Source organism: Oryctolagus cuniculus, chromosome 18, assembly GCF_964237555.1.
Source record: "Oryctolagus cuniculus chromosome 18, mOryCun1.1, whole genome shotgun sequence".
Taxonomy (NCBI): Eukaryota; Metazoa; Chordata; class Mammalia; order Lagomorpha; family Leporidae; genus Oryctolagus; species Oryctolagus cuniculus.
In genome coordinates, this window is record NC_091449.1 from 69,412,504 (window position 1) to 69,426,840 (window position 14,337).

The 14,337-nt window shown below is 59.6% G+C and overlaps 1 protein-coding gene across 4 annotated transcripts in view; it reads left to right on the forward strand.

The window, feature by feature from the left end:
• The window catches only part of SPIRE2 (spire type actin nucleation factor 2), a 29,686-nt gene that overhangs the window by 13,617 nt on the left and 1,732 nt on the right, over positions 1-14,337 (forward strand). For 3 of the 4 annotated variants that reach the window (XM_051828943.2, XM_051828944.2, XM_051828942.2), the window contains 11 exons: positions 591-947; positions 3,084-3,164; positions 3,247-3,411; positions 4,378-4,464; positions 4,726-4,849; positions 5,781-5,950; positions 6,604-6,793; positions 7,677-7,774; positions 10,619-10,753; positions 10,879-10,946; positions 14,276-14,303. In XM_051828943.2, coding sequence (XP_051684903.1) covers positions 591-947; positions 3,084-3,164; positions 3,247-3,411; positions 4,378-4,464; positions 4,726-4,849; positions 5,781-5,950; positions 6,604-6,793; positions 7,677-7,774; positions 10,619-10,753; positions 10,879-10,946; positions 14,276-14,303 — 1,503 coding nt within the window. The remainder of the gene's footprint in view (positions 1-590; positions 948-3,083; positions 3,165-3,246; positions 3,412-4,377; positions 4,465-4,725; positions 4,850-5,780; positions 5,951-6,603; positions 6,794-7,676; positions 7,775-10,618; positions 10,754-10,878; positions 10,947-14,275; positions 14,304-14,337) is intronic. The other variant, XM_017339565.3, reaches the window with a different exon arrangement.

The window sequence follows — 14,337 nt, forward strand, 5'->3', positions numbered from 1 at the left end:
AGCTGTCACACACAGTGAAACACGTACGATTTAGGTGGGTGGCCCAATGGAGTGCTGCGTCCCCAGCGCACGACCGAGACATGGCCCTCTCAGCCATCCCCTTGGAGCGAGCCCTGCCCCGCCCCCAGCCCGGCAGCACCGACCCCTGCTGCTGAGTGTAGGGTCTCCCCTAGACAACCGCGGTGCTCCAGCAGGCTGGCGACTCACGCCTGGGGTCCACGCTTTTCCCTCCTGCTCTGCAGTGTTCTCCTGGGAGCAGGTGGCAGGGTCACGTCCACCACTTGAGTACTTTGGTGGTTCCCAGGCCGGGGTTGCGGTGCGTCGGGGACAAGTGTGGATGCATTTTCTCGCCTCACTCAGTCCAGCAGCCGGGAGGGGAGGTGCTGAGCCATGCCCTGCATGCATTTTTACATGGCAATAATCAGCCATTACCTCCCAGAGGGACCTTGCTGTTGGGGGTTGGGGATGCCTCCTAGCGGGGCTCCATGTTTCCAGCCCCTTGCGGCCTTCCCCACCTGGCACTGGCTCTGGCTGCCGCCGCCCCAGCGCCCCCTGGTGACTTCCCCGTGCATCCCGCCTTCGTCCCGCAGATGGTGCAGTCGCTGGGCTTCGCCATCTACCGCGCGCTGGACTGGGGGCTGGACGACACTGAAGAGCGGGAGCTCAGCCCGCAGCTGGAGCGGCTCATCGACCTCATGGCCAACAGCGACTGCGAGGACGCCAGCTGCGGGGCTGCCGACGAGGGCTACGGAGGTCCCGAGGAGGAGGAGGAGTCCGAGGGCGGCCCCCGGGTCGTGCGCACCTTCGCCCAGGCCATGCGGCTGTGCGCTGCCCGGCTGACCGACCCTCGGGGCGCCCAAGCCCACTACCAGGCCGTGTGCCGAGCCCTCTTCGTGGAGACCCTGGAGCTGCGTGCCTTCCTGGCCCGAGTCCGGGAGGCCAAGGAGGTGAGAGGGGTGTGGGGGTCACAGGAGGTGGGAAGGGCCAGGGCATGAACAAGGAGGTGTAGGGGCAGGCAGCCCTCTGCTGTGTCCTGGGCACAGTTTCAGGGCCCAGGCTCTCGGTAGGCTGTGATCTAACTCTCCCACCTTTTCACTGAAGGAAACTGAACCCAGGCAGTAGTGATTGACCCCCAGCCCCTAAGTGGTCACGTTGCCCGCTGCTTTCTCTCGTCTGCAGAGGGGGCTGCCTGCTGCCTCCTGGTCCCAGCTCTTTCTGGAAGTACTGTGCTGAAGGCAGCTGTCTGACTGCTCAGGACAGACTCGGGGCTGGTGTGCAGCCAGTGAGAGAACCGTGCTCGCATTTGTGGCCCCTGTGCTCACACCACCCCTCTGAGATGGTCTTACCAAGGAGCGAGTGCAGGCTCTGCTGGGTTGGGTCCCCTGCCTGAAGCCCTAGCTGATGTGGGCCAGCGAACTGCCTGCCTCTTCAGGGACCTGGAGTCAGGGGTCAGAGGTCTCAGCCTCTCCCGGGGGAGTCGGTGCTGCTCCAAGGTGGGTGTGCACCTCCCAGATGAGGGCATGAAGCATGGCGTGGGGGTCGGGGGCAAGGTGTACTTCCCTGTCTCGCTCAGGTGCTGAAGGTCTCGAAGGTGAGGCTGGCTCCTGATCGGTGGGACTGTGCCGCCTTCCCTCACCAGGAGTGACCCTGGGGGGGGGGGTCTCTCGGGGTGGGCGTGGCTGGCACGCACCTGTAACCCAGTCACGTGCCAAGATGAGCAGTTTCCTTCCCTCCCCAGGATTCGCAGGCGCTGGTGGTGCTCTTGTCTTCCTCTGAACTCAGTCTGCCTTTTGCTCTGAGGCTTGCTGTCTGGACAGTGGAAGCCCACCCTTCCGCAGGGGCCGTCCGTCGGCCCAGGAGACGCTCCGGGAATTTGTAGTAGGGATGGAGAAAAAGGTCTGCAGCTGGGCGCAGCTGGACGGGCTAGCCCGCTCAGGAGGGACAGCTAGCCCTGCCCACAGACTGGCCAGGGCACACACTGGACTACTAGCAGAATCACGCCTGTGCCCTCAGAGTTGGCAGTGCTTTGGCAAGTAGCAGCTCGAGGTGAAAAGCCAGGACAGCAGGATAGCCGGTTCTGCCTGGGGTGGTGGTACTGCCGTGTGCCAACGAGCATGGAGGAGTTAGTGAGAGACGGGCCCTGGCTCTCCTGAGCGCCAGCATCCTGCCCAGGCCTCAGGAGAGAATGGCTGTCCCTGTCATCGTCCCCGAGTTCTCACCCTGACGTCAGCATTTTTCTCAGCTCGCGCGGCTCACACCCGTGTCTACAGGATGTGCTCACTCAGACCCCCACCCACTGGTTCATTCACCCAGTCTTGGGGACCAAGCGTGAGCTACACTGTGCTCACTGGGTCCTAGCTGTGACTCCAAGCAGCAGCTAGGGATGGGGTTAAACTGCCACCCGGGGCGCCCACACCCCACATCAGGGTCTCTGTGGTCAAGCTTCCCGTCCAGCTGCCTGCCCACGCGCACCCTGGGAGGCGGCAGGGATGGCTCAGATACTTAGGTATCCGAAACTCCCAGAAGGCGTTTCTGGCTTTGGCCTGCCCGGCCCTGGCTGTTGGAGGCATTTGGGGAGAGTGAAACAGCAGGTGGAAGATGTCTCTCTCTCTCTCTCTCTCTCTCTCTCTCTCTCTCTCTCTCTCCTGCTCTTTCAAATAAACAAGTAAATTTTTTTTTTTTAAAAAAAAGAAGCAGCAAAGTGTAAGACTGAAGCTGGGATCATAGGTGGACACTTGGCCTGCCTAGGTGCTCCTGAGACAGCGCTGTGAGTGAGACACACACCTGCGCCTGCTGCGTCAGTTGGGAGACGGCGCCACATGGGTGCCCTGTGGGTGTCAGGCTCCTGTCCACCGCTACCCTCTGACAGTGTCCTGGGCAGGTGTGGACATAGTGTGCACTGATGGCTCCAGCCTGGTCTCTTGAGTTCCTCAAATGTCTGCCTGAACACCCAGGCCGAGCCCATGTGCCCGCTGGCCCCCTTTTTAGCTGGCTGCCTGGTAGCCTAAGCGTGATCAAGTGTTCCTGGGCACAGCGTGCGGTCTGCTGCTCCACGTTCAGGACTGACCAGGGGTGTGTCCTAGATGCTGCAGAAGCTCGGGGAGGACGAGCCGCAGGTGGAAAAGCCGCTGGTGGAACTCGACGACCTGGGGCGCACAGACTGGGTAAGCGGGTTCCCTCCTGACGTGGGGTGCCCCGGGGGTCTGTGCCTGTGCCTGAGGGCCCTCTCCGTCCCCCTGGGCCCAGGCTCGGCTGTGGGTGCAGCTCATGCGGGAGCTGCGCCACGGGGTGAAGCTCAAGAAGGTGGAGGAGCAGGAGTTCAACCCCCTCCCCACCGAGTTCCAGCTGACGCCCTTCGAGATGCTGATGCAGGACATCCGTGCCAGGAACTACAAGCTGCGAAAGGTCATGGTGAGCTCAGCAGCGCTCCGCCCCCTCTCGGTCCCACAGCAGCTCCAAGACGCCCCGCTCCTGGTGCTGGGTGCTGAGCCCAGCCTGGGCCAGGGTGTGAAGGAGGCAGACGCAGCCCTCGGTTCCCACGGCTCAGGGTCAGTGTATGGATGGCAGGCAAGGGGAGGGAGAAGATCCTGGAGAATCAGGAACGGCCCCAGAGGAGGCCGCACAGGAGCCAGGGCCCCAGGGTCTCTCCTCTGGGACACACTGTGCCACCTCCTGAGCGCTCGTGCCACTTAGAATCGTGCACGCCAAGTTCATGGCATCTACGACAGACCCTTTTCCAGAGGAATCTGAGGTCCCGGAAGCCCAGTGCCGGCAGGGGCATCAGACCCGGGATGCTGCAGCCGCGTCACCGTGTGGCTGGAGTGTGGCCGTCCCGGAAGCCCAGTGCCGGCAGGGGCATCAGACCCGGGATGCTGCAGCCGCGTCACCGTGTGGCTGGAGTGTGGCCGTCCCGGAAGCCCAGTGCCGGCAGGGGCACCACCAGACCCGGGATGCTGCAGCCGCGTCACCGTGTGGCTGGAGTGTGGCCGTCCCGGAAGCCCAGTGCCGGCAGGGGCATCACCAGACCCGGGATGCTGCAGCCGCGTCACCGTGTGGCTGGAGTGTGGCCGTCCCGGAAGCCCAGTGCCGGCAGGGGCATCACCAGACCCGGGATGCTGCAGCCGCGTCACCGTGTGGCTGGAGTGTGGCCGTCCCAGAAGCCCAGTGCCGGCAGGGGCACCACCAGACCCGGGATGCTGCAGCCGCGTCACCGTGTGGCTGGAGTGTGGCTGCACAGTGCACCTGTGCAGAAGGCGGAGGGGTCACGGGGATCAGAGCCCGGGAGGGGATTTGGGGTGAGGACCAGGCTGTGGTCAGGGCACCTGGGCACCAGCACACAGCCCCTGCAGCGGGAGCCACCTTCCTGTCTCCCTGCAGGTTGACGGGGACATCCCTCCCAGGGTGAAGAAGGATGCCCACGAGCTCATCCTGGACTTCATCCGCTCCCGGCCTCCACTGAAGCAGGTGAGGGCTCTCCTGGAGTCCACCCAGGAGCTTTCTGGACGCAGCTGGGTCCAGGCAGCTTGGTCCTCTCTTGCCTGCTGACTGGACTGGGCCCTGGCCCTGGCCCACACAGTGTAGCCCTGGGCCCTCGCCCTTCTGGGAAGCACCGCGAGGACACCCCACCCCCCACCCCAGGTGCACACAGAGCCCACTGGGGGTCCCACTCCCTCCTGTGGGCCTGCTTGGCATGCCTGGCCTCCCAGCAGCCCCCTGGCCACACAGGTGTCGGAGAGAAGGCTTCGCCCGCTTCCGCAGAAGCAGAGGACCCTGCACGAGAAGATCCTGGAGGAGATCAAGCAGGAACACAGGCTGCGCCCCGTCGGGGGCCCACGCTGGGGGGCCCGTGGTGAGCCGGGGACGGTGGGGGGCTGAGATCCCTCTTGTCCTGGTCCGGCTGCAAATCAGGACCTGGGGCCAGCCGTGGGAGGTTCCACGTGGAGGCTTGCGTCCTATGTCTGCGTCTTGCCTTTCATCCCATTTGCCATTTCACATTTTTTTTTTCACAATGATGTGACAAATTTTGATACTTAGGAGGAAAATAAAACCAGTTTTTAAGTGGAGGAAGACGCATTTGTTCAGCGTCTGAGGCCTCCTCCTCCTCCTCCTGCTAACAGCCTAGGTGGGTCTTCGGGTGGAAGCCTCTTACTGCTCAGTGGTCAGCGCTCAGCTTCCCCTTCTGTAAGGTGTGAACTAAGCAAGGCAGTGCCCATGAAGCTGTCAGGGCCCTCCCTGGTCCTCCAACCCGGGCTGCACATTCACCACCCACCCTCACCCCTGCTAGGGTTCAGTTCTCTGCCCAGTCCCACCCCAGGCTGCACACTTACCACCCACACCCACACCCACCCCCTCCCCAGGCTGCGTGCTCACCATTCACCCCTACTCCCTCCAGGGTTTGGCTCTCTGCTCACTCCCACCCCCACCCCCACCCCCTTCCGAGGCTGCACGCTCACTGCCCAGCCCAGCCCCTGCCAGGGTTCGGCTCTCTGCCCACTCCCACCATGGCCAGGGTTCGGTTCTCTGCCTACATCTGCCCCAAGGCTGCACACTCACCACCCACTCCCACTCCACCCCAGGGCTGCACACTCACCGCCCACCCTCACTCCTGCCAGGGTTCGGCTCTCTGCCCACTCCCATCCCAGCCAGGGTTCAGTTCTCTGTCCATCTCTACCCCAGGGCTGCACGCTTACTGCCCACCCCACTTCTGCCAGGGTTCGGCTCTGTCCACTCCCACTCCACCCCAGGGCTGCACGCTCACCGCCCACCCTCACTCCTGCCAGGGTTCGGCTCTCTGCCCTGCATCCTCAATGCCTGCTCCGGCGATGTCAAGTCCACCTCCTGCATCAATCTGTCTAACATGGAAGCTGGGAGCAGCACCCAGCGCCCGCGGCCCCGAGTGCTCCTCAAGGCACCCACCTTGGCCGAGATGGAAGAGATGAACACGTCAGAGGTCAGTGCCCACTGGGCTCCTTAAAACCTGGGCGAGGGAGGACAAGAGGGCAAGGAGGTGAGGAGGGCCCGAGCAGAGGCTGGGAGCAGCTCATGGCCGAATGGGCACCGCTGCCCAAGGCTGCGGCTAGGGGCTGGCAGAGCTGCAGGCCAGCAGCCCTTCCTTGGACAATGGAGTCCCATGTGGTTGCAACCATCCTGTGAGTAGGCTTGGGGCTCAGGGACCCTTCCTTGTCATGACAGTGGCTTTGGGCTACCTCTTCCCACACCAAAAAGAAAAAAAAGTGTGACAGGAAAGTGACCCATCCCCTTGTGGCAAGGTAGCTGAGCAGCCCCCTCCTCCATAGAGAACTGGTCCCCATGAAGGCCCATCCCTCTGAGCATGGTGGTCCTGAGTGGCGGCCATTGGTGGTGGCCGTCTCTGTGGCTCAGCCTCTGTCTGCACCAAGCCTTTCCTCTCCAGGACTTTGCAGAAGGTCTGGGGAAAGGTTTGGTTATTGAGCCACGGCTGTGACCCATCTGGGAGACGGTGGGGCCAGCAGTGAGTGGAGGCCAGTCTGGGCCTTGGCAAGCCAGCAGTACCCCCGTTGCTCAGTGTGGGCACGGGCAGGAGACTGGGTGGTCAGCGCTGGGCTGTGTGTGGTGTGTCTGCAGGAGGAAGAGTCTCCGTGTGGAGAGGTGACGCTGAAGCGGGATCGCTCTTTCTCAGAGCATGACCTGGCCCAGCTCCGGAGCGAGGTGGCCTCTGGCCTGCAGCCGGCTCCCCAGCCCCCCGGAGGCGTGGAGCTGAGCCGGCCCCGGGCGGGCAGTGTGCACTCCTGGAGGCCCCGCAGCCGAGACCAGGGCAAGTGCTGCCTCCCCCTGCTGCCCCCTCCCTCGGGCCCCTCGCGTGGCGCTGCGTCCCTCGGCCCTCCTGGGTAAGAAGGCCGTATGAAGTGTCCCTCACACAGGCACCCCTCTTTATGTGAAAACTTGTTTTGTTAGATAAGTAGTCATATTCCCTGTGAAGCATGCTTTCAAAACTTGAATTCCCCTGACTTGAATACTGGACAGTTGTGATCAACATGCTGGGGCACAGATGCCAGCCGGGCCTCTCCTGCCCTCCTGAGAGGAAACCTGGGTCCGCTGCGGGGTGGGTGGGCTCGTGCAGCCCACGTGGCTCCAGAGCCTGCCCTGCCTGGAGCAGCACCGTGCGCTGAGCTCTCCCCCCAGAACAGGGCTGTGCTCCCCACGGGGTCACGGCCAGACCTCCTTGTCGGCCTGCAGAGCCCCTTGGTAGCCCTGTAGCCTTGTGGCCTCTCTCAGGATGACTCTGTCCAGCAGCTGGGACCCACTTTCCAGTGCTGAGGGGTCCAGACCAGGCCAGTTCCGAACCTCACTCTTGCCCCAGGCTACCTGCTTCCCCTAGCTGTCTGGGATTCCCAGAGAGCTGGGCGCAAAAGTGCATGTACCTCTTTCCCTCTCTGTCCTCTGGGCCTCCAGTGTGAGTGCGGCCGTGGAGGAGAGGGTCTCTGTGTGGTGCATCCGTGGAGCTTGGCAAGGCCTGCTGTGCACTGGGACTCCTAGCGTTGGGTCACTGATGGAGCTCACTCAACTGCAGGGTCCCTGACCCACTTCCCCTTGACCTTTGGCTTGGCTATCTACCCACCCCGTCATGGAACTGCCCACTGTCTGCGTTGTCCATTTTCTCACCCACACTCCTCACAGGGCCTGTGCTCTTTCTCCAGATTCCCCATCTGTGAATGTCCAGTCCCTGCCTGATTCCAGCTCCCCCCAACTCAGGGGCCCAGAGGAGGACAGACCAGATGCCAAACACCTGTGGCTGGTGAGCAGTGGGCACGTTGCCCAGGGCCCAGGGGCACAGCTGGGCACCAGCCTGCCGTGAGGTTGGTCTCTGCTGCCACCTGCTGGGGCACTGTGGCCCCGCAGCCAGGGAAGGGTGACCCTGCAGGCTGAAGCCCTGTGCTTTGAGCTCAGCAGGAGCATTCTATTGGGTCAGGACTCTGCCGCTCGTGGTGCTGGGCTTCTCTGCACCTCGGTTTCATCAGCTGGGGATTTTGTCTAACTGGCGATTGTGAAGACCTGACACTTGCTGGTCTCTGGTGGCCCTGGCCGAGACCTGGGTTTCTCTGTAGGATATTTTTTTAAAGATTTATTTATTTATTTGAAAGTCAGAATTACACAGAGAGAGGAGACGCAGAGAGAGAGAGAAAGAGGTCTTCCATCCGATGGTTCACTCCCCAGTTGGCCGCAACGGCCACAGCTGCACCGATCCAAAGCCAGGAGCCAGGAGCTGGGAGCTTCTTCCAGGTCTCCCACGCGGGTACAGGGGCCCAAGATCTTGGGCCATCTTCTACTGCTTTCCCAGGCCACAGCAGAGAGCTGGATCAGAAGTGGAGCAGCCGGCGCCGCAGCTCACTAGGCTAATCCTCCGCCTTGCGGCGCCGGCACACCAGGTTCTGTCCCGGTCGGGGCGCCGGATTCTGTCCCGGTTGCCCCTCTTCCAGGCCAGCTCTCTGCTGTGGCCAGGGAGTGCAGTGGAGGATGGCCCAAATGCTTGGGCCCTGCACCCCATGGGAGACCAGGATAAGTACCTGGCTCCTGCCATTGGATCAGCGCGGTGCGCCGGCCGCAGCACACCAGCCGCGGCGGCCATTGGAGGGTGAACCAACGGCAAAGGAAGACCTTTCTCTCTATCTCTTTCTCACTGTCCACTCTGCCTGTCAAAAAAAAAAAAAAAAAAAAGAAGTAGAGCAGTCAGGTCTCAAACCAGTGCCTTATGGGATGCCGGCACTTCAGGCCAAGGCATTTACCTACTGCGCCACAGCGCTGGCCCCAGGATATATATATATTTTTAAGAGTTTTTTATTTATTGAGAGGCAGAGTGATAGAGAGAGGTCTTCCATCCGCTGGTTCACTCCCCAAATGGCTGCAATAGCTGGAGCTGGCCCGATGTGACACCAGGAGCCAGGAGTTTCTTCCAGGTCTCCCATGCGGGTGCAGGGGCCCAAGCACTTGGGTCATCTTCCACTGCTTCCCCAGACCACAGCAGAGAGCGGCATTGGAAGTGGACTCTCCGGGATTTGAACTGGTGCCTGTGTAAGGTGCCGGCACTGCAGGAGGATGCCACAGCACCACCCTCTGTGTGGGATTTTGTCAAGTGAGCCACAGCGGGGTGTGGGGCTTGTTGCAATGTGCTTGTCAGAGCTCTCCTCCTGAAGGGGTGCTTGCCCTCATAGTCCTGGGCTAGTTACACACTGCTGTGTGAAAGGACCTCACAGTCAGAATGGCAGGTGTGTACCACCTCCTGTGGTTTCTGAGGGCTGGGAATCCAGCAGTGGCCTAGCCGGGGTGGTCCCGGCTCTGGTCTCTCAGGGGCTGCAGTTACAAAGTCGGCGGGAGCTGCCATCCCAGCGAGGTAGAAGCCACGCTGTCTCCTCGTGAGTGGTTTGCTAAGTCCAGCCCCTTCTCAGAGGGAGGGGAATCAAGGCCCACGTCTTGGTGAAGGAATCGGGACACGTTTGAAAATCATCCCAAGACAGACAGGCATTGTGGCGCAGCAGATTAAGTGCTGCTTAGGACACTGGCATCTCATAGCAGAGGGCCAGTTCAAGTCCCGGCTGCCCCAGGCTTCTGATCTGCCTTCTAGCTAATGCCCCCGGGAGGCAGCAGGCAATGGCCCAAGTACTCGGATTCCTGCCACCCACAAAGGAGGCCTGGGTGGAATCCCTGTCTCCTGGCTTTGGCCTGACCCAGCCCTGGCTTCTGTGGGTCTCTAGGGAATGAATCAGTGAATGGGAGATCCTTCCTCCTCCTTTTCCTCTTCCCACCCACCCTCCTGTCACTCAACCTCTCAAATATTAAGTTGAAAAATCTTTTCAAAATAAATAAAATGACCACAAGTCTAAAATGCTTTCTGTAAGGTCTGACTGTGGCAGTCTGAGACCCTGCGGCCTTCAGTCCACCTTGAACGTGGTGGACTGAGGCCTTATCTGAGGGGCAGGCTGCTGGTCTCTCTGCACTCAGTTAACATCTGCCAAGTGTAGAGGGACTGTTCAAGTGCACATCGCACCATCCGCCAGCAACAGAAACTGGCACCTCAGGTCAGAGTGGAGGCATGCGGGGGCCCTAGTCCGTGCGGTGCCAGCACCCCACAAAACTGAGCGGGAAAATGACGTCCGTGGTCCCTCATAGGCAGTGCCCCGGCAGCGGTGGCGCAGTTGGAGATCCACACTGTGGGAGGGGCTTTCCAGTAACAGCCCTGGTGTACAGGAGAAAAACTGAGGCTTAGAGAGGGCATGTCAAGTTCCATGCTACGCACTGGGAGGTGAAACCAGGACCCAGGAGACAGGTGGGCAGACTAAGTGCCGTGAAGTCTCAAGGAGAGAGAGGTCAGCCGCTCGCGAGGACAGGGCTCCTGGGCCTCTGGGAGGAGCCGAGATTTGAGATGGACTTTGGTGCTTGCAGGTGGGGAGCACAGGGTGATGTGGTCAGCAAGGGCTGGGGCAGGCTGGACAGGGCAGGCAGCAGCAGAGGCCTCCTCAGAGAAACCGGAGCCTGCTTGGCCCCAGGGCAAATGCACGGAGGCCCCGGTGTTCCGGGACGTCGCCAGACTGCTTGGACGGGGGTCCAGAAGGAGCGAGACTCATCCCCTGGATGTCCCTCCCAGGAGTTCAGCCACCCCGTGGAGAGCCTGGCCCTGACGGTGGAGGAGGTGATGGACGTGCGCCGCGTGCTTGTCAAGGCGGAGATGGAGAAGTTCCTGCAGGACAGGGAGCTCTTCAGCAGTCTGAAGAAGGGGAAGGTGAGGGCCAGCGCTGCCACTCGCCCTGCTGGTCGGGAGCCTGGGCAGGGGCAAGGGGCGAGAGGCTGCAACCCCCACGCCCGCGCTCTGGGCGGAGTCGGCTCTAGCGGGGCATTTCCTCCCAGGTCTGCTGTTGCTGCCGAGCCAAGTTCCCCCTGTTCTCGTGGCCCCCCACCTGTCTCTTCTGCAAGAGGTGAGCCTCCCGTAGCACCTGGGCTACCAGTTATTGTGGACAGGAGGTAAGATGCCTTTAGCCCAGGGCAGACCTGACCAATAGGCTTCCTGGGTCTATGTACATGACCATTGATTCCTTAAAGGTGTGGAATTAAGAAATCTGTTTAAATAGCTTGAGTCAAGAGAGTAGACATACTCCATCGAAACAGCCAAAAATGGGACAACAAAGGATGTGGAACCGTGGTTTTCAAGACACTGGAGAGAGCCTGCCGAGGGAGCCGAGGGCTTCCAGGTGGGCGGACTGTGCAGACTGAGGCAGGGGAGCTCTCGGTGCAGCGTCCAGAGACAGGCACAGAGGACCCCGGGGACCTGCCTCAGAGAAGGCCCTCCTTGCGCTTTGAGTGCACCGTGCCAGGGGCAACATCGGCCTAAAACAGAGCTCGACGAGCTGCAGTCCGCAGGCCAGTGACCTGTCCGAGCGTTTCGTACCTGACCCTTCGCTCCTCTGAGCTTCCTCCGCCTGTGCTAAAGATGGAAAGGACCGGAGTCACCTGGTGTCCATCAGCCACAGCTGAGATGAAACCCACGGGCACCGAGTGGGAGGCACACCGGGCGGGGGGTGAGTGGCCCAGGCTGAGCTCTGCTCCAGGCCCTGCTGGCACGTCGTGAAACAAGACCTCAAAGGACTGACGTGTCCCGGTTACCCTGCTTTCCTGCCCGAGCAAAGCAAAGGCTAGGGAATAAAGACACGCAGTGCGAGCGGTCAGCGTGGCTGGCCCCTGTCACAGACCCCCGGGCATGCCAAAAGCAAGCCAAAATTAGTGCCAACGTGCTGTGGGGTTTGGAGCGTGTGGAAGTAAAACACGATACCACTGGGACGCGCACGGCTGCTATGCTCATGACTTGGAGGTAGACTGTGTTACCGCAGCCCTGAAGCAACAACTAAATACAGAGAGAGAGTGAATTAAGGCAACAAAGCAGATAAGATGGAATCATAAAAGAGTTGTGATCTGGAAAAAAACAGAACCAGATGGGGAGCAGAGCACAGGCAGGCAGACACTCAGGCACAACTGTCAGTCGCCACAGCAGCCTAGTTAAAAGGCAGAGAGTCACAGACTGACCGCTGCGGGGCAGCTGAGAGCCCGGCAGGGACGCCTGCATCCCCTCCCCGTGGACCTGGAGTTCAGTCCTGGTCCACTGCCCCTGCTGTGCACCCTGAGGGCCGGCAGGAGAGCCTGCTCTCAGACGGTGGAGCCCCACCACCCACACGAGAGAATGACCTTGAGTTCTTTGGGGCCTGGCATGGCCCAGAGGGGATGTGAGCCTAGCGGTCTGTCTTCCAAACAGATCAACATGTACATAAATTATGTTTAAAGAAAAAGCAAGACCCAACTATCTGCCATCTACAAGGCATGTACTTTATTTTTTTCAATAAACTTTTTTTTTGACAGGCAGAGTTAGACAGTGAGAAAGACAGAGAGAAAGGTCTTCCTTCCATTGGTTTACCCCCTAAATGGCTGCTATGGCCGGAGCTGTGCCGATCCGAAGCCAGGAGGCAGGTGCTTCCTCCTGGTCTCCCATTCGGGTGCAGGGCCCAAGCACTTGGGCCATCCTCCACTGCACTCCCGGGCCACAGCAGAGAGCTGGACTGGAAGAGGAGCAACCAGGACTAGAACCCAGCGCCCACATGGGATGCCGGCGCCACAGGCGGAGGATTAACCAAGTGAGCCACGGTGACGGCCTCAATAAACTTTTAAAGATTATTTATCTGAAAGGCAGATCATAGAGAAAGAAAGAGAGAGATTAATCTTCTACCTGCTGATTCACTCCCCAAATGGCTGCATTAGCCAAGACTAAGCCAGGCTGAAGCCACGAGCTAGAAACTCCATCCAGGTCTGTGGTACTGGGGCCATCATCTGCTGTCTTATTTGGCTCATTAGCAGGAAGCTGGGTAAGAAGTAGAGGAGGCCAGCTCCGCGGCTCACTAGGCTAATCCTCCACCTGCGGCGCCAGCACCCCGGGTTCTAGTCCTGGTCGGGGTGCCAGATTCTGTCCCGGTTGCTCCTCTTCCAGTCCAGCTCTCTGCTGTGGCCCGGGAAGGCAGTGGAGGATGGCCCAAGTGCTTGGGCGCCTGCATCCGCATGGGATACCAGGAGAAGCACCTGGCTCCTGGCTTTGGATCGGCGCAATTTGCCGGCCATGGCGGCCATTTGGGAGGTGAACCAACAGAGAAAGGAAGACCTTTCTCTCTCTCTTACTGTTTAACTCTGCCTATCAAAAAAAAAAAAAAAAAAAAGTAGAGGAGCCAGGATTGGAGCAAGCCCTCCATGAGGGGATGCCAGCATCTGTCACAGGCAATGGCTTAACCCACCGCACTACAATACCAGCCCCTAGATGTGTACTTCAAATATAAAGACCCATGGGTCAGCAAGGTGAAGGACAAAATAACCCGCACTAAAACCAGTCCGAGAAAGCTAGCATTGGTGCAGGTATACAGAGCAAGAATATTACCAGATATAAATCAGTTTATTTCATAAGAAGGGGGAAATAAGCCTAAACTAAAACCTAGTAAGAGTCCAAATACACGAAGCAAAAAGGACAGAACTGCAAGGAAAAATAGATAAATCCAGTTAGAGATTTTAGTACTTTTCTCTTAACGGTTGATCAAACTAGCAGGCAGAGAGAAAGTTTACAGAATATTTGAGCAGCAGGATTAGACAACTCGATATTTGTGGAACCGCCTACTCAGCAACAGCAGACTACACATTCTTCTCCCGTGTACACAGAACATTCGCCAAGATAGCCTATATTGGGGCCATAAAAAAGTCTCCATAAACAGAAAAGGATTCAAGTCATATAAAGTAAGTTCTCTGACCACACTGAAATAAAATGAACTCCCGGGTTTGCTGATAGAAAATTGTAGGTCACTCACGCAGAACATGGTTATTCGTTTTAGAAAACCTCTGGACAACTTCAGCCCCAGATGTATCTTTATAGCACGGCATGCCTATTGCCTCCTTTTACCCTAAAGTTATGTGCATTGCTGGCCAGGACCATCCGACTCATCGTCTAATGTTTCAGTTTTTACAAGAAGGCGTCTCCTTTTGAAATCGTGTGTGGGAACGGAAAATGTCCATTGCTGCTAGAAGGAAGCCACTCCCTGGGCCTGTGGGCATCACTGGCGTTCCTGTGCTCAGAGCCAGGCACACACAGCTCGGGGGCGTGGGGGACTGTTTCCCCAGATCCTCCAGGGGCCAGGCAGAGGGCAAGGACGGTTTGGGCCAGGATGCGTGAGGGCACAGGGCGCCGCCTCTGCACACTGACGCTGCCTCCTCCCTTCCCTTCCAGAGCTGTCTGCACTTCCTGTAGCATAAAGGTAAGGATCTTGGGGATCTCTGGGATCTGATGAG